This window comes from Chlorocebus sabaeus, chromosome 2, assembly GCF_047675955.1.
Source record: "Chlorocebus sabaeus isolate Y175 chromosome 2, mChlSab1.0.hap1, whole genome shotgun sequence".
Lineage (NCBI taxonomy): Eukaryota > Metazoa > Chordata > Mammalia > Primates > Cercopithecidae > Chlorocebus > Chlorocebus sabaeus.
In genome coordinates this window covers 34060592-34079217 of record NC_132905.1, presented here as the reverse complement: position 1 = coordinate 34079217, position 18626 = coordinate 34060592, and the positions used below count along the sequence as shown (strand labels likewise).

General features: G+C 42.0%; 1 protein-coding gene across 1 annotated transcript; it reads left to right on the top strand.

The window, feature by feature from the left end:
• The first annotated feature begins 1987 nt into the window (after positions 1-1987).
• On the top strand, positions 1988-17668 carry PRNP (prion protein (Kanno blood group)). Its single transcript, XM_008019068.3, has 2 exons — positions 1988-2178; positions 15312-17668. The coding sequence occupies exon 2, from the start codon at positions 15322-15324 to the stop codon at positions 16057-16059; it is 738 nt and encodes a 245-aa protein (XP_008017259.1). The 5' UTR covers positions 1988-2178; positions 15312-15321; the 3' UTR covers positions 16060-17668.
• Positions 17669-18626: the final 958 nt, after the last annotated feature.

Here is an 18626-nt window from a genome sequence, read left to right as displayed (position 1 = left end):
CCCCAAACATAATGGGGCAGAATCAAGTTCCCGCTGTGCCTGTCCAGCTCCCTGGCTTAAACAATCCGTTGGCATAATAAAATGGTAGTTGGTTTAAACCACCTAAGTTGTGGGGTATTTGCAGCACATCAGTAATAACCAGAATAGGTCATAAGGCAATCCTCTTTGGTTCCCCAATTCTTCCCCTCCAAAAAATCCCAGGCCATTTGAGCCCTTTCCTGATGAGAAGAAAGCAGTCCACCAGAACATACGATTCTTTTGAGGAAAAGATGGGTTTTAGCGTCTTGGAATCAAGCTTCACAGAGCGCCTTCTACCAGTGGGCAGCCAGCCCCTTGTCTAGGCTGATCTGGTCACCCACTTCCAGCCCCACCCCAGCTCCGTCCTCCCACCCGGTTCTGTCCTCCCTGCAGCCCCTGAGCCTCTAGGAGACTCAAAGAGATGCTGTGCTGCCTGCCAAGTTCATCTCCCAGTGAGCCAGGAAAGGAGGTAAGGCTCTGAATGCGATGTCAACCTAAGCATTACATAAGACTGATAGGTTGTAAAATGGCCTCGCTGCCTAGTGCTCATTCTAACTGGCCACAATCCAGTCCTCCCTGTTGCACTGAGTCAGCTCCCTCCAAAGGCAGCACTTTCCAGGCCTCCCGTTGCCCTTTCCCAGCAGACCTTCCAAGTGCTCACCCACACTCACATAAACATGGCCCAGGCACTGTTTACAGCAGCTCTCCTCTGTGCATTCTCCTGGCTTCTCCTGTCTCTTGCCATTTGTCCCTCCTCCCCTGCAACTTGAGTGACAGTGATTGTCCTGAGATGCAAATATTTAATGCAAATATATTTACAATGGAGCAATGGAGCCTCAGTTTTTTTTGTTTTTTTGTTTTTGTTTTTTTTAAGAGAGAGAGTGAGACAGGGTCTTGGTCTGTAGCCCTGTGGCCCAGGCTGGAGTGCAGTGGCACGATTACAGCTCACTGCAGCCTAGAATCTACCTCCTGGGCTCAAGCAACCCTCCCACCTCAGCCTCCCCAGTAGCTGAGACTACAGGCCTGTGCCACTGTTCAGAGCTAATTTTTTAAATTTTTTTGTAGAAATGGGGTCTCACTATGTTGCCCACTTTGGTCTCAAACTCCTGAGCTCAAGCGATCTTCCTGCCTTGGCCTCTCAAAGTGCTGGGATTACAGGCCTGAGCCACTGCACCTGGCTGTCAACATTCTTAAATCTCTTTCCTTACATGCTTCCTAAACCTCTCACCCAAAATCGAGGAGACTAGATGTCCTATTTTCCCCAGGGCAGGCCTGGTTTATGCCCATTTCACTCTTAAAAGTGTCCAATTTGGGTTATAATTTATAAAATCCCCCTCCCTCGAACTCCTGTCCTTCTATCACTTCATCCCTCGCCGTCCTTTAAAATCAGACAAATCTTTCTCTAAGTTGTCAGCAGGAATCCTGGGCAAGAACACACCACCCTGTTTCATAGAAGATACCTCAGGTAATGTGCAAAGAGGGGTTTTTAAACGGAGTGCATTTTTCTCATTTGTTAATATCACCACCTAAATAACCTCTTGCCTAGAATAAGGAGTAGAAAGTGAATGAACGAAGGAACAGGTGATGGTCAGTATCCTTTCTACGCCTCAAAATTAAAGAGTTTATGTGAAAATTCATAAATATTAATCTCAATCTAGGGTAAGCAAAATTTTTGTTTTCCTCTTTAGAAATTTCTGGTTGCAAAAGTTCCAGAAATTTCTTCTTCATTCCCGAGACTTTCATTTTCTCGAGTTCTCTATTATGTAACGGGGAGCTGGAGCTTTGGGCCGAATTTCCAATTAAAGATGATTTTTACAGTCAATGAGCCACGTCAGGGAGCGATGGCACCCGCAGGCGGTATCAACTGATGCAAGTGTTCAAGCGAATCTCAACTCGTTTTTTCTGGTGACTCATTCCCGGCCCTGCTTGGCAGCGCTGCACCCTTTAACTTAAACCTCGGCCGGCCGCCCGCCGTGGGCACCGAGTGTGCGCCGGGCCGCGCTACAATTGGTCCCCGCGCCGACCTCCGCCCGCGAGCGCCGCCGCCTCCCTTCCCCGCCCCGTATCCCTCCCCCTCGGCTCCGCGAGTCGCCCGCCCTCCGCGCCAGTAGCTGACAGCCGCGGCGCCGCGAGCTTCTCCTCTCCTCACGACCAAGACAGGTAAACACCCGGGGTGGGGGAAACTCGGGCGGGGGCAGGGGAGCTGCGGGGGCCGAGTGAGGACCCCGGGCCTCGGGTCCCACGCACAAGGATGCCCGGCCGGGCAGGGTCCGAACCCCAGTGAGGAGGGGCCCGGGGCTGCCCCGCGGGCGCGTGACGCGTCTCGGGCCTGCCCGGGTGCGCTGGTCTTGGCTCGGGTGAGGCGGCTCGGCTTCACTTTTCAGGTTAGGAAAGCTCCCTTTACTCCGCGTGGGGGCTGGGGGAGCTGGCGGAGCCCCGGTAGGGAAGTCGGTGGCGCCGGGGTGTCTCAGCCCCCTTGTACCCCGCGTGGGTCCGGCCCAGCGGGCTATCGCCGGCGGCCAGGGAACGCCGGGAGGGCCGCCAGCGGGCTCCGCAGGGCGCGGGGCGAGGAGGGGCGCCTGGGGGCCGCGGGGCTCGCGCTCTCCGCCCGTTGGCCGCCCCTCGAAGGCCGGAATCGGGGCCCGGGACGCCCCCCAGCAAGGCCTGGCGCTTCCGCGATGCCCAGAGGGTGTTTGGGGGGATGGAAAGAGGGACGCCCGCCGGGGCAGTTCCGGGGCGCCTCGGTCCCTACCGTCGCAGCCGCAGCGCTCCTCCCGGGAGGCGTCCCCGCCCTTCATCCTCGCGACCGGAGCTTCTCCGAAGGAGGCCGCAGCCGTGCAGCCGTCGCCACCGCCGCTACCGCCTGAGGAAGGGGCCCACGCGGGCGTGCGGGGGCGGGGCCTCAGGCCTCGGCGGGGGCGGGGTCCAGGGAGGCGCCACCTTCTGTTCGCCCATGGCAGGGAGAGAGGAGCTGCAGGTCTGCGGCCTGGCCCCAGGTGCGACGGCGGACCCCAGCTTGACCAGTCGTATTCCTCCCAGACCCCTGGAGGGAGAACACTGGCCATGGGGGGCTCCAAGGAACAACCAGCCTCGAATGACGACCCTTGGGTCACCGGCCTCCCCACCTGCGCAGCAGGCGCCTTCGCGTTTCGTTATTAAACAATGGGGAGAAATCCATGTTTACTGTACTTTTTAAGGAATTTTTTGCTCTTCTCTTTGTAGTGGCTGTAGGAATAGATTTTTTTTTTTAACCTCGTATTTCCACCACCGTCACATCCATCTTCGCCATCGCAAAGCCACAGCTCCCTGTTTTTGTTTCCTAGCCTCCAGATTCTCACACAACACAGTGCAGTTTCACTGCCATAATGCTGAGAATCTTCATGGCTGCGTTATTTTCTTGTTCTTAGATCATCACGGTTTAATTAGTAGTTCCCCATCTCGGAACATTTGAGATGTTTCCCGTTTCCTTAGGAAAAACTCCTGGTAGAAAAGGATTAAGGATTTTTACAAATATAATTGTCAAAAACATAGGAACAGGAAATTGGGTGAATATGTTAAACCTCTGAAAAAATCAACAACGCTCTTAGATTTGTAGAAGAGAGGAAAAAATCACCAGTGGAAAGAAGCAATTTTACTTACACAAGCATTGAGAAGGTCTTACAGTGAAAAAAAGCTAACCAGTAAGGGGGAAAGCAGGCAGAGAGGTAGGATGTGATTTGTATGTTATTTGTATCTAACACAAATCTTCCACACTGAAAGGAAAATATTAAGATTATAATAGATAAATGACAAAATGATGAATAATTTACACAATAAAATGCAAATTAGAGCATGTTTGGGTTATCATTTTACATTTATTAAAACAACAAAAATAATAGTAACAGCAACCCTTGCTGGAAGGTTGCCCAAAACTTGGCATTTTCAAGTGTCCGGGGAGGTGGCAGGGCTTTGAGGTCACAAAGATGGTTCTACAGTCAATTTTGTGACTTTGGACAGGCTACCTAATTTCCTGATCCTCCTTTTGTCCATTCATAGAATGGAGGAAATGATAGCTACTTTCTGCGTCTGTATGTATGCGTTATTTGGGGCATTTTGAACCAGTACAAACCTTTTGTAAAGCAATCTGGTGATGCATTAAGAAGTTGGAAGCTGTGACCTAGAAACCCCACTCCTGAGAATTTACCTGCAGTAGAAGAAACAAACAAACAAAAAAACAGTCACATATTCCCAGCAGAATGATCTAAAATTAGAACAGCTGGAAAACAGTCTAAATGTATAACACCAGGGCAGTAGCTAAGAAAATTATGACAGATAAACTGAAATAAACATTACGTAACCATCAAAAATCATGATTTTGGAGCCTGTGATATGTGGGGAAAAACTGGTAAGTAAAAAAGTGGGTTACTAAACTGCACCTGCTTACTCTAACATGAACGCATATGTGAAAAATCTGAAAGAAAAAGCACAGAAAATGGACGTTTTCATTGAAATTATAGGTGATCTTAATTTTCTTTTGGTGAATATATTGCTATCACTAAATAAGGACATTTAAAAAATAGTTCAACAGGTTTTAATTTTTTAAATGAAGTGGACCCACAGTTTTCTGTGTGTAAGAGAAAGGAGAGATTGTTATATTTGCTACTTAGAATAAAAGATTTTTAGCCAACCTTGTTTCCTTTTTCAAATATTGTTCCATTTTTTTAGTTGATTAATGATTTAGTAATTTATATATTGGGTTATTTTTAAGAATCAGTTCTTAGATTCATTTATCAATTCTAGTTTTTTGCTGTCGTTGTTTTTAAGGACTCCTGAATATTTTTCAAAACTGAACAATTTCAGCCATGTCTAAGCTTTCTGTCTTCCTGGAGACACAAATCTAGTTTAGCTGAGCCACAACAGATTGTACATATCCTGCAGAACCTCTGTGGTCTTAGAAAGGTTGGAAGTCACCAACTGTCCCAGAAAATGAGGGTCAGGAAAGGCTGTGATCACAAGCTCTTGATCCAGAGGCCACTTGGGTCCATCTGTGTAACTCACACCTCAACTGCATCATCATTTCTTGTAAAATCAGTTTAATTTTGCAGAGAAATGGCCACAGATTTTTAGAATTATTCTGAATTATGTAAGGGAGCAGCCATTTTAAAAATAATGTAATGAAATAACAATAATAATATAACAGAAGTTTCTGCACCACATTGACCCTGAACATGGCTCTCAACCAACTAGCCAAACCAAGGTAAAACATTCTCTAAACTTCAGTTTTAACTTACTTTGTCCATTCTCCCTTTTCAGATCTTATATCTTCTTCCAAGGCAACTATATCCGCTGTGAACTGCTGCATATTAAACATTCAAAACATGTCTGTATCTAACCCAGTGATGGCTACAGCATTATAAAATAACTCCTAAGTGAATTGTGTGTGCAGCAATTCTCACGGCTGGGAGAATTTTTTTTCTCAATGTGTTAACCGGTCCTTTTTCTCCAACTGCATTCTAGTTAAACTGTTACAGTATTGTGTGATCACTTTAAGGGCAGTAACCCTTCAATGAAAAGCATTATAAATGTTGAAGATTAGACCCCTGAGACCTAGCAGTGAAGCCTGATCGCGGGTGCCAATTCCCTGAGAAGCTTTTATAGATTCCCAAAGCCTGTCTCCCATCGCTAGGCACTCTCTGACTGGCTTGGGATGGGTTCCAGCAATGTTGTTTTTTAAAAGCTCCTCAGGTAATTTTGATGATGGACCAGGTTGGGGACCCCTTGCTCTATTCAGTTTGCGGCTTCTGGGTGCCAGTGAGAAACCACTACCCATAATTTTTGTGCAAAATTTTTTTTCAGCTTACATCAAGTTCTTTATGGACCTCAAAAAAATTAAAATATAACAAGGGAATTTACTTAGCTCAGAAAAGACAAGGGACACTACGGGTTGAAGGTTGGGGACTGTTTGACATTTGCCCCTTCCCAATGTAACTAATTAAGCTTCAAGTTGTAATGTGTTATATGGGCTGGAAGGCTTTGGTGGCTATATTTGGATCTCAGCTCCAACACCTTGGGCAGTTACAACCTTGGGATAAGTTCTTACCAGCTCTGACTCTCACTCCCCATCTATAAATGGGGATAAGATGAATGGGGTAATTTATGGATTTTTTTGTACCCTCTCTCTAGTTCCATTGTTTTGCCATTCTGCTCATGCACCAATGCCATGTGATCTTATTGTAGCTTTGTACTCTGACACCTGGCAGGTCAAGTGCACCCTGGATTATCTTCTCATTAAAAGTTTTCTTCAGTCTTTTAAGTTTTGAGTATAATTTCATAATGTCTTTTAAAATCCCTTTTGAATTCTTTTTCAAATTTATTTATTTTTTAATTTGACAGATAAGATTATATGTATTGTGTACAAAATTAGAAAGAGAGCTTTTCCTCTAAGATCCGAAACAAGATAAGAATGCTCACACACACCAGTTCTATTCAACATATAGTACTGGAAGTTCTAGCCAGGATGGTTAGACAAGAGAAAGAAATAAAGAACATCCAAATTTGAAAGGAAAAAGTTAAATTGCTCCTATTTGGAGATCACATGATTTTATACTTATAAAACCATAAAGACTCCACCAGAAAACCATTAGAACTAATAAATTTAGTAAAGTTGCAGGATACAAAATTAACATACAAAATTCAGTAGTGTTTCTATATGCCAATAGTGAACTATCTGGAAAGAAATAAAAATAAAGTTCCATTTACAACAGCTACAAAATAAAATATTTCAGAATAAATTTAGCCCAGAAGGTGAAAGATCTGTACACTGAAAACTATAAAACACCAATGAAAGAAATTGAAGGAGACACAAATAGAAAGATAGAATGTGCTCATGGGGGAATAATTAATATTGTTAAAATGTCCATGCTACCCAAAGTGGTCTACAGATTCAATAGAATCCCTATCAGAATACCAATGACATTCTTCACAGAAATAGAACAAACAATCCTAAAATTCAGCGAAGGTGGCATCCTTGTCTCATTTCAGATCTAAGAGGAAAAGCTCTCAATTTTTCACCATTAAGTATGATGTTAGCTGTGACCTTGTCATATGTGGCCTTTATTGTGTTGAGGTACAATCCTTCTATACCTAATTCATTGAGAGTTTTTATCATGAAAGAATGTTGAATTTTGTCATATGCTTTTTCTGCATCTATTGAAATGATAGTATGGTTATTGTCTCATTCTGTTACTGTGATGTATCACACTTATTGATTTGTGTATGTTGAACCATCCTTGCATCCCTGGGATGAGTCCCACTTTATCATAGTAAATGATCTTTTTATGAGCTGTTGAATTTACTTTGCTAGAATTTTGTTAAGAATTTTTGCACCTATGTTCATCAGGGATATTGGCCTATACTGCCATTTTCTTGTATATTTTTGTGGGACTTTGACATCAGGATAATGCTGGTTTCTCCTGTTATTAATTTCTAGTTTTATACCATCATGCTTAGAAAAGAAACTTGATATGATTTCAGTCTAATTAAGTTTGTTAAGACTTGTTTTATTACCTAACATATGATCTATCCTGGAGAATGCTCCATGTGCTGTTGAGAAGAATGTGTGCTCTGCAGCTGTTGGATGGAATGTCCTGTATTTGTCTGTTTAGATCCATTTGGTTTAAGTGAAGTGTAAGTCTGATGCTTCGTTATTTATTTTCTTTCTAAATCACGTGTCCAAAAATCTAAGAGATCCAAAGCAAACAAGGGGTTATAAAATTACCTTTGAATGCTGACTGAAATTGTGTTTACTTTATGGATTATTTGCTGGTGACTTGGTATCTTTCAATACTGGTTTCCAGAACAAAAAAAGTTGTATGTCTTTCTCTTTTTCCAGTCTTCTTTTATGTCTCAGTAAAATTTTGTAGCTTTCCTACTATTTATTTTCAGGTTAAATCCTAGATATTTTCAATTTTTACTGCCATTGTGGATGAATGTTTTTCCCCATGAAATGTTTAACTACAACTGATTTAGGGACTCACTGAGTTTTGATTTGTTGATTTGAAAAACTACCACCCTGTTAAGCTCACATATTTATTCCAAGACATTTTTTGAGATTTTCCTGAATTTTCCAAGTAAAAAAATTATACCTAGATGAATTTATAGAACAACCTAATAGCATAAAAGCAGTAGATTATTGTTCACCACATTAATGGGAATGCCTTTCCTCTTAAAATTACGATATTTTGGGCTTTGTGTTTGTGACAGCATTTCTTTATGATGGAAAGAGACTATCCTTCCAGTTCTATAGAAATGTTTTAAAAATAGCTTAAATTTTCAAAAATTTAGGAATGATACTGATTTTCATTGAAAACTTCAACATCTGAAGAAAAAAATCTTTTTTTCTTCCTAACCTATTAATAGAGTTCCTGATTTTCAACCAGTCTTGTATTCCTAAAATAATCCATAGTGGTCATAATGTATTCTTCTTTTACTAAACTGTTAAAATAAGTTGGGTGCTATTTTTTTGGATTTTGGCACCTGTGTGAGAGGAGGGTGCCATAGCAGGGTGGCTAAGTGTGCCCACCTGCATACTAGCATTTGAATCTTGGCCCTTTATCTCATTGGCTCTAAATACTGCATCTCAGGTGAAGATGCCCAAATGTTTAGCTCTACTGAGTTACAGATTCCTATAACAATTGCCTGAATTCATACTCCCACTTGGATGTCTCATATATGTGGCAAAGTTTACATGTCCATACTGAAACTCTTGGTTTTCTTTCCCAAGCATGACCCTCCACCAGTTTGTCCTATTTCAGTAGATGGCATCACCGCCATCTCCCTGGTTATGGAAGCCCCAGACCCGGGCAACTCTCACTCCTCCATCCACTCAACCAGCAAGTCTTACTGGCTCTTTCTGTAAAATATGTCTCATTTATTCACAGCCTGCCAGCTGCATGGACTCCATCCCAGGCCACGCCACCATCTTCCTGCAGTAGTTTCTTAACTGGCCTCTCCATTCCCTTTCTTGTCCCACTAAATTTTCTTCTATTTAAGAAAAAATGTTTTGTAGACATGGGTTTTCGCCATGTTGCCCAGGCTGGTCTCGAGCTCCTAGGCTCAAGCAATCCTCCTGTCTGAGCTTCCCAAAGTGCTAGGATTACAGGCTTGAGCTGAGCTTTTAAAAAAAAAACAATTTTATGATGTTACTGTCCTACTAAGACCCTTTAATGGCTCCCCACTGCTTTCAGAAGAAGATAGACATTTCTCTCTGTGGCCCATGAGGCCCTCATGATCTGACCCTCACCACTTCCCTAGTCTCAGCAGTCCACCTGCCGCTGTCTCATGGGGCTCCACAGATTTGATCTCCTTTTTGTTCTTAAGCCCACCAAGCTAAGTATCTTATTCCAAACTGTGTCCTCAGCCCCTAGCACAATTCTTGATCCTTAGAATTCTGACACTTAAAGTATGTGTTAAGCTAATCAATAAATTATTGTGCCAGGCATGGTGGCACAATAATGTGTTGTGGGTCACCTATATATAGCTGTGGCTCACACTTATAATCCCAGCACTTTGGGAGGCTGAGGCATGCAGACTGGTTGAACCCAGGAGTTCGAGACCAGCCTGGGCAACATGGTGAGACCCCATCACTACTAAAAATACAAAAAATAACCAGGCTTGGTGGTACATACTTGTGGTCCCAGCTACTCAGGAGGATCACTTGAGCCCATTGGGTGGAGGTTGCAGAGAGCTGAGATCATGCCACTATACTTTGGCCTGGGTGAGCCCCTGTCTAAAAAAAAAAAAAAAAAAGGGTTATGGTACTGTAAGTGTTATATTACAGTGTATAATTTTTGACAGTTTTTTTCTCCATTTCTTCTATGATTATTGGTCAGTTCTAGTCTTCTATTTTTTTTTAAGCTGACACATACTGGTTGGGCATCGTGGCTCACACCTGTAATCTCAGCACTTTGGGAGGCCAAGGTGGGAAGATCTCTTGAGCCCAGAAGTTTGAGACAAGCCTGGGCAACATAGCAAGACCCCATCTCTACCAGAAAAGAAACAACAACAACAAAAATAAACTGGCACATACTAGTTATTCCATAAATATTTGTTAAATGAATTAATTCTAAAGTTGATTTTTATAATTTATATCTTAACAGAAAGACAATCCATTTCAGAAATATTTTTATTCATTAAGGAAAGTTGTATATAGTAATTTATAATCCTTTTAAAGCATTCTCTAAGGCTATTTCCCCTTATAGAGATGTTTTCTAGGGATGTGTGTGTGTGTTGCATTTTCAAATAACTCTTAATTTTATTTAGAAATTCTACATTTTTCTGGGTTTTATTTATTAAATTATTTATAAATTAAATAGAGATTTTCATCTCTATTATTAATTTATAACTATGACAGTTTATTTTGAAGTTTTCTGTTTTCTTCTTTTTGAGTTGAATAATCATTTACTTTATTTCACTTCTTGTATTCAGTTGTATTATCCACGTTCCTCTGATAGCCATTTAGGTTCCAAATCCTCATATTTTTCAACTTCCTTAAAAAATTTTTTTTTGTGCTATCATGATAAGCGTGAATGTTATATCATTTTTGTTTCAGTTTTATTATATTCTTAATGATTTTTATTATCTTTTTCTATCCTTTTGGGTTTCTCTCTTAGGTAAATTATCAATTATATCTTTTGGCCATTTTTTCTGTTGGAATTACTGTCTCTTACTGCTCTGTTAGAATTCCTTGCAAGTTCTAGAAATGAATCCTCTGTTGATTTTAAGTCCCTTTTACCATTGTGTATTCTTTCTATTAACTTTGTCCAGAGTCAGCTTTATCGTGTTGAATAAGAATCTTTAAATTTTAATTTTTTTTTAATTTTTAAGTTCAAGGGCACAAGTGCAGGTTTGTTACATAGGTAAACTTGTGTCACGGGGGTTTGTCATACAGATAATTTCATCACTCAGGTACTAAGCCTAGTACCCACTAGTTATTTTTCCTGATCCTCTCCGTCCCCCAACCCTCCGATAGGCCTTGGTGTGTGTTGTTCCTCTCCATATGTCCATGTGTTCTCATCATTTAGCTCCCACTTATAAATGAGAACATGTAGAATTTGGTTTTCTATTCCTGTGTCAGTTTGCTAAGGATAATGGCTTCCAGTTCCATACACATCCCTGCAAAGAACATGATCTCATTCTTTTCTGGGGCTGCATAGTATTCAATGGCATATATGTACCACATTTTCATTATCCAGTCTATCATTGATGGGCATTTAGGTTGATTCCACGTCTTTGCTATTGTGGATAGTGTTGCAATGAACATATACATGTATGTGTCTTTGTAATAGAATGATTTATATTCCTTTGGATATATACCTAGTGATGAGATTGCTGGGTCGAATGGTATTTCCGTCTTTAGGTTTTTGAGGATGTAATCAAATCCATCAATTATTAGACTTATGGTTTGTGCTTTGTGTTTAAAAAGTTCTTCCCCCATTCCTCCAGGTCACAAAGATATTTGCCAATATTTTCTTCTTCTAGCGCCATACTTGTACCTTTTACATGTAAGTCTTCGATCCATCTAGAGTTCACTTTTCTATGTAGTTAGGGATCTAGTTTTCTTTTTCTTGTTTCCCAGAAGCATGAAACCTTCCTTCTTTATTGATTTGTGGTGCCCACGTCAGCACACATCAAGTCCCTGCTAAAGTGTATCTACGTGGGTTTCTCTCTCAACTTGCTTTTCTGTTTCCTTTGGTCTCTCCAGCTATTCCTGAGTTTTACCATCCAGTCTTTATCACTGTGGTTTTGTAGTGATTTCTTGTCTGCTTTGGCAGATTCCTTCCTCTTTACACTTTTTCTTTTAAGGTTGACCTTGTTATTCATGGACATTTTCTTCCCCATATAAGTTTACTGAACTTCTCAAAAAATCCACCTGGAATTTTAACTGGCATTTTATTGAAAGTACCAGTACAGGCCGGGCGTGGTGGCTCACACCTGTAATCCCCGCACTTTGGGAGGCCGAGGCGGGCGGATCACCTGAGGTTGGGAGTTCAAGACCAGCCTGACCAACATGGAGAAACCCTGTCTCTACTAAAAATACAAAATGAGCCGGGTGTGGTGGTGCATGCCTTTAATTCCAGCTACTAGGGAGGCTGAGGCAGGAGAATCACTTGAACCCAGGAGGCGGAGGTTGCGGTGAGCCAAGATCATGCCATTGCACTCCAGCCTGTGCAACAAGAGCAAAACTCCATCTCAAAAAAAAAAAAATGAAACTACCAGTACATTTGAGGATAATGGACATCTTTATAATACTGAGTTATTGCAATCAAGACCATGGAATGCCTCTCCATTTTTTCAGATCATCTTCTATGTTCTCTGTATTAGAGTTAAAATTTTTCACCCATCGGAAGTCTTTTCTTAGTTAAGTCAGTTCCTAGACACTTTACAGTTTGATTGTTACTTTGAATATCTGTATTTTCTTCTGGTCAGTTATTAATAGTGTAGAGGAATGCTGTTGATTCTTGTAGGCTGACCTTCAGTCCCATAACCTTGCACTCTAGCATTGGTTCTCATGTTACTCCTGTTATTCTGTTGGATTTTCTATGTGCCTGATCGCACTAATTGCAAATACTGTCAGCCAGAGCACTTTTCTTGCCATTCTTACACCTGTTCCTTCTTTGCATATGGCCTTGGACAGCACCTTGAGTCCCATGACAATGGATGTCCCTGTTGTGTTTCTGAGTGTATTCTTAGCGTTCTTCTTAGTAATAAACAGGTATTGACCATTACCATATACTTAATAGGATATCTTGAAATATGCCAGAGGACTAGGCCACTACCTGACTCGTGACAGAGAGTATCTTAGATGAATAGGCCTCCAGACATGCCAGCGTCCTTTCTCACCACCCATCTCCACTCCAGAGTTGTCTGGCCCCACCCACCTTCTGTGCCTGGTTCTTCTCCTCTGAGCTTCTCTCACTATGCCATGTCCTCGCCTGTTCAGGTGTATCTAAGAGCTCATAGATCCTTAACTCTTACAGCTTTAAATGAGGCACGTTCAAAGCCCGACTCAGTGTCATTCCCTGCAGTTTCCTCTTCCTCCCATCTTGCCCATTTCAGGTAATATCTCCAGCCAGCCAGAGTCTACTGTAGTAGCTGGCACATAAAATAAATACTTATTTAACTGAATTGAAAACGTTAGCTGGCCATTGTCAAAAATACTATTTTATACATTTATAAATATGGTTCTCTTTGCATATTCATTATAAATATTTAATATTTAGTTTGATTATTCCTTATACTTTATAACATGTGTTTTCCCACTCATTCATTTGTCCAGCATTTATTTTGCAAGTCTATGGGTCAAGCACTGTGTCTAGGAACACTGCTGTGAACAAAACCAAACCCCTGCCCTCAAGGAGCCTGCACTCCCGTGGAGAATATGAACAATAAGCACACAATAAATAACATAATATCTCAAGTAGCTGTAACTGCTCCAGAGAATAATGAAACCGGGAAAGGGGGTGGGCTAGGGGTGCTATTTTAGGTAGAGTGATGGGAAGAGCCCCACTGAGCAAACTTGAGCCACATGAGTAGCTGGAAGAAAAGCCTTCTAGGCCCAGAGAACAGCAAGGGCAACAGCCCTGAGACAGGACGTGCTTGTCAGGTTTGAGGGGCAGTGGGAGGCCTGAACCAGGTCACGTGGGGCCCAGCCAGCATGGCCACGACCTTGTGTTTTATCCAGAGTACAAAGGCGCCTCACTGAGGGACAAGGGAAGTGGCACAATGTGACCCGCATATTAAGAGGAGAGCACTCAAAGGCAGCCAGAGGAGGAGCAGGTAGGCTGGTTGGGAGGCTGTTGAAGGAATCAGGTGAGAAGTGATGGAGGCACCGAATAAGATGGTCATGTTGGAAAATGTGAGAAGCTGAGGTGCTTAGGATTGATTTTCAAGGTAGAGCTGCTGAGATTTGCTGATAGATCCAGTGTATGCTGTGAGAGAGAAAATTCAGTCACTCTAGAGCTTTGGCTGGATTTGTCACCCATTGGAGTGAATGGAGAAGGTGCTGACATAAAAGCCCTTTAGATTGAACGTTACTGACTGAGGGGATGGTGCCCTAGTTTGAATTCCTGGGGTGTGTGAGTAGCAGGGAGGCCAAGAGCTGGGCCTCATGAGATCATGGGACCTACATCAAGGAAGCAGGCCTGCAAAGAACCTGCTCCACAGACCCCCACCTAAAAGAGCCTCCAAAAACCCTAACTGGCATGACCAACTCTGCTTGTAACTTTCAAATATATTTTTTATTTTTTAACTTTCAAATATATATTTGATTTGCTTATGACCACCAAGGCAAAACTTCCCATTTCAATAATGTTAGTAGAAACATAAACAGGATGTTAATTTATTTATTTGATAATTCTTTTTACGAATATTATCCAATTCAGTCATTAGCTCTGAAGGAGATGAAAAATAATTTTCTAATTTTTAAAAGAATTTGCAGCTAATTGGGTGATAGTTAAAGGTAAGGGGTTTCTGAATTCACAAAAATGTTCTAAAATTGACAACTGTTATTGTTGCACATTTCATTTAATGTCCTAAAAACGATTGAACTGTACGTGGTATATGGTAGATTATATGGTATGTGAATTATATCTCAACAAGCTAGGTATTGTTTTTTTAAAAAATAAAAATAAAAAAGGGGAAAGAGAGAGGGAAAAAAATTGCAGATTATCCCAGCACTGAGGACAAGACTAACTTCAGTGTTACAGTATATGCCATTTACAGTATATGCCATTTTAGGTTTTATGGCACACAGTGATGATTTGGAACCTATGATTTGACCTAGGGTACAGCAGGTACTATTTAGCAATCATTTTACTATTGTCATAGGTCTCTGCTTTGGGAGCTAAGTATCCAGGGTAAATGAGATCTTTAATTTGAAAAGAGATTTTTAATTTGATGAATATACATTCTCCAAAGGGTCATAAACTGTCATTCTGGATGTTTGATTTATTTGTTGTTTTAGTACAAAAGTTAGAAGAAAATAAATCGCTCATAAAATATTAAATAATGAACTAAAACTCATTCATCAAGTCCATAACTTAGGGTCAGATTTGTCCTTGGAGCAGGAGAAAGAGTTGTGTTCACGCTTTTCTTACCTTTGCTTTTGTCCTAAGTGCTTCAGAGAAGTACAGGGCAGGAACAGCGTTTCACTTGAGCAGCTGATGCCATTGCTATGTACTCATTCATTATGCACCAAACATTTAGTAGTTTCAACATAAATATGGGACTCTGACATTCTCCTCTTCATTTTACAGAACAGTCATTATGGCGAACCTTGGCTGCTGGATGCTGGTTGTCTTTGTGGCCACATGGAGTGACCTGGGCCTCTGCAAGAAGCGCCCGAAGCCTGGAGGATGGAACACTGGAGGCAGCCGATACCCGGGGCAGGGCAGCCCTGGAGGCAACCGCTACCCACCCCAGGGTGGTGGTGGCTGGGGGCAGCCTCATGGTGGTGGCTGGGGGCAACCCCATGGTGGCGGCTGGGGACAGCCTCATGGTGGTGGCTGGGGTCAAGGAGGTGGCACCCACAATCAGTGGCACAAGCCCAGTAAGCCAAAAACCAGCATGAAGCACATGGCTGGTGCTGCAGCAGCTGGGGCAGTGGTGGGGGGCCTTGGCGGCTACATGCTGGGAAGTGCCATGAGCAGGCCCCTCATACATTTTGGCAATGACTATGAGGACCGTTACTATCGTGAAAACATGTACCGTTACCCCAACCAAGTGTACTACAGGCCTGTGGATCAGTACAGCAACCAGAACAACTTTGTGCACGACTGCGTCAATATCACGATTAAGCAGCACACAGTCACCACCACCACCAAAGGGGAGAACTTCACCGAGACCGACGTTAAGATGATGGAGCGCGTGGTTGAGCAGATGTGTATCACCCAGTACGAGAAGGAATCACAGGCCTATTATCAGAGAGGATCGAGCATGGTCCTCTTCTCCTCCCCGCCTGTGATCCTCCTGATTTCTTTCCTCATCTTCCTGATAGTGGGATGAGGAAGGTCTTCCTGTTTTCACCATCTTTCTAATCTTTTTCCAGGTTGAGGGAGGGAGTATCCATCTGCAGCCCTTTTAGTGGTGGTGTCTCATTCTTGCTTCTCTCTTTGTCCCTGATAGGCTAATCAATACCCTTGGCACTGTTGGGCACTGGGAAATATAGAGTAGACCTGAGATGCTAGTCAAGCCCCCTTTGATTGAGTTCATCATGGGCCGTTGCTAATGCCGGGCCAGTAAAAGTATAACAGCAAATAACCATTGGTTAATCTGGACTTATTTTTGGACTTAGTGCAGCAGGTTGAGGCTAAAACAAATCTCAGAACAGTCTCAAATACCTTTGCCTGGATACCTCTGGCTCCTTCAGCGGCTAGAGCTCAGTATACTAATGCCCTGTCTTAGCAGAGATTTCATAGCTATTTAGAGATATTTTCCATTTTAAGAAAACCCAGCAACATTTCTGCCAAGTTTGTTAGGAGGCCGCATGATACTCATTCAAAAAAAAATCCTAGAAATTGTTAGCTCTCAGGACACCGGCTTGGCCCACTGGAGCATGAGCTCTGTATCTACGGAGAACTGGGGCAATGTTTTACTTTTCACAGTAAGGGCTACACAGCAGCTGTTCATCAAGAGTAAATATCGGTACAACACTAAACCTCTGGCTAGAGGACATATTCACAGTGAACATAACTGTAACATATTTGAAAGGCTTCTGGGACTTAAAATCTAATGTTTGGGAATGGTGCCCTTGGAGGCAACCTCCCGTTTTTGTTTAAAGGACCTATGCGTGGCATTCCTTTCTTTAAACTATAGGTAATTAAGGCAGCAGAAAAGTAAATTGCCTTCTAGACACTGAAGGCAAATCTCCTTTGTCCATTTACCTAGAAACCAGAATGATTTTGACATACCGGAGAGCTGCAGTTGTGAAAGCACCATCATCATAGAGGATGATGTAATTAAGAAAATGGTCAGTGTACAAAGAAAAGAACTGCTTGCATTTCTTTATTTCTGTCTCATAATTGTCAAAAACCAGAATTAGGTCAAGTTCATAGCTTCTGTAATTGGCTCTTGAATCAAAGAATAGGGAGACAATCTAAAAAATATCTTACATTGGAGATGACAGAAATATGATTGATTTGAAGTGGAAAAAGAAATTCTGTTAACATTAATTAAAGTAAAATTATTCCCTGAATTGTTTGATATTGTCACCTAGCAGATATGTATTACTTTTCTGCAATGTTATTATTGGCTTGCACTTTGTGAGTATTCTATGTAAAAATATATATGTATATAAAATATATATTGCATAGGACAGATTTAGGAGTTTTGTTTAGAGCAGTTAACATCTGAAGTGTCTAATGCATTAACTTTTGTAAGGTACTGAATACTTAATATGTGGGAAACCCTTTTGCGTGGTCCTTAGGCTTGCAATGTGCACTGAATCGTTTTGTATAAGAATCCAAAGTGGACACCATTAACAGGTCTTTGAAATATGCATGTAATTTATATTTTCTACATTTGTAACTTTGCATGTTCTTGTTTTGTTGTATAAAAAATTTATAAATGTTTAATATCTGACTGAAATTAAACAGGAGCAAAGATGAGCACCACCTCCCATGTCTGCAGTTGTATTTCCTGGTGCTTACCCTGTGCTGGGAACCATTCTGGGGGTTAATCTGAGCCAAGTGGCACTTTTCAGTTCTCCCTTCTCAAGTGATGGCTGATGGTTCATGCACCTCCCCCTGCTCCTGCCCTTGTCCTCACTTCCCTGTCACCTACTAGTTCATCTCTGCTGCTTTTGCATTTTCTCCACAAGTATCTATGTGGGCTTAGCCCTGGTAAACAGCAAAGGCGCTATTGCAGCAGGAGGAACAGTCTAGGAGCTTTTATCAATCCTGGATTTAGAAATAGATTTTCTTGATTAAAATGAAAATTAACAAGCTCTAAAGAACTGTTGACCCTTGAACAACACAGGGATTAGAGGCACTGACCTGCTGCACAGTCAAAAATCTGCATAGAAGTTTTTTGGTTTTTGTTTTGTTTTGTTTTGTTTTGTTTTGAGAGGAGTCTTGCTCTGTCGCCCAGGCTGGAGTACAGTGGCGCAATCTTGCCTCACCGCAACCTCTGCCTCCCAGGTTCAGGCGATTCTCCTGCCTCAGCCTCCTGAGTAGCTGGGACTACAGGCACCTGCCACCATGCCTGGCTAATTTTTGTGTTTTTAGTAGAGACGGGGTTTCACCATGTTGGCCAGGTTGGCATCAAACTAGGCCTCAAGTGATCCGCTCGCCTCAGCCACCCAAAGTGCTAGGATTACCAGCATAAGCCACCGCACCCGGCCTGCATAGAACATTTAACTCCCCTAAAACTTAATTGCTAACAGAGTAATTGCCTGCTATTGGCCGGAAGCCTTACCAATAATGTAAACAGTCGGTTAACACATATTTCATATGTCACATATACTGTATTCTCACAATAGAGTAAGTTAGAGAAAATGTTATTGAAACAATGAGGAAGGAAAAGTATTTTTACTATTCACTGACTGGAGGTGGTTCATCATAAAGGTCTTCATC

Bases quoted from the DNA above. Each gene is read 5' to 3' on its own strand.
- PRNP (XM_008019068.3), top strand. From the start codon at position 15,322: ATGGCGAACCTTGGCTGCTGGATGCTGGTTGTCTTTGTGGCCACATGG.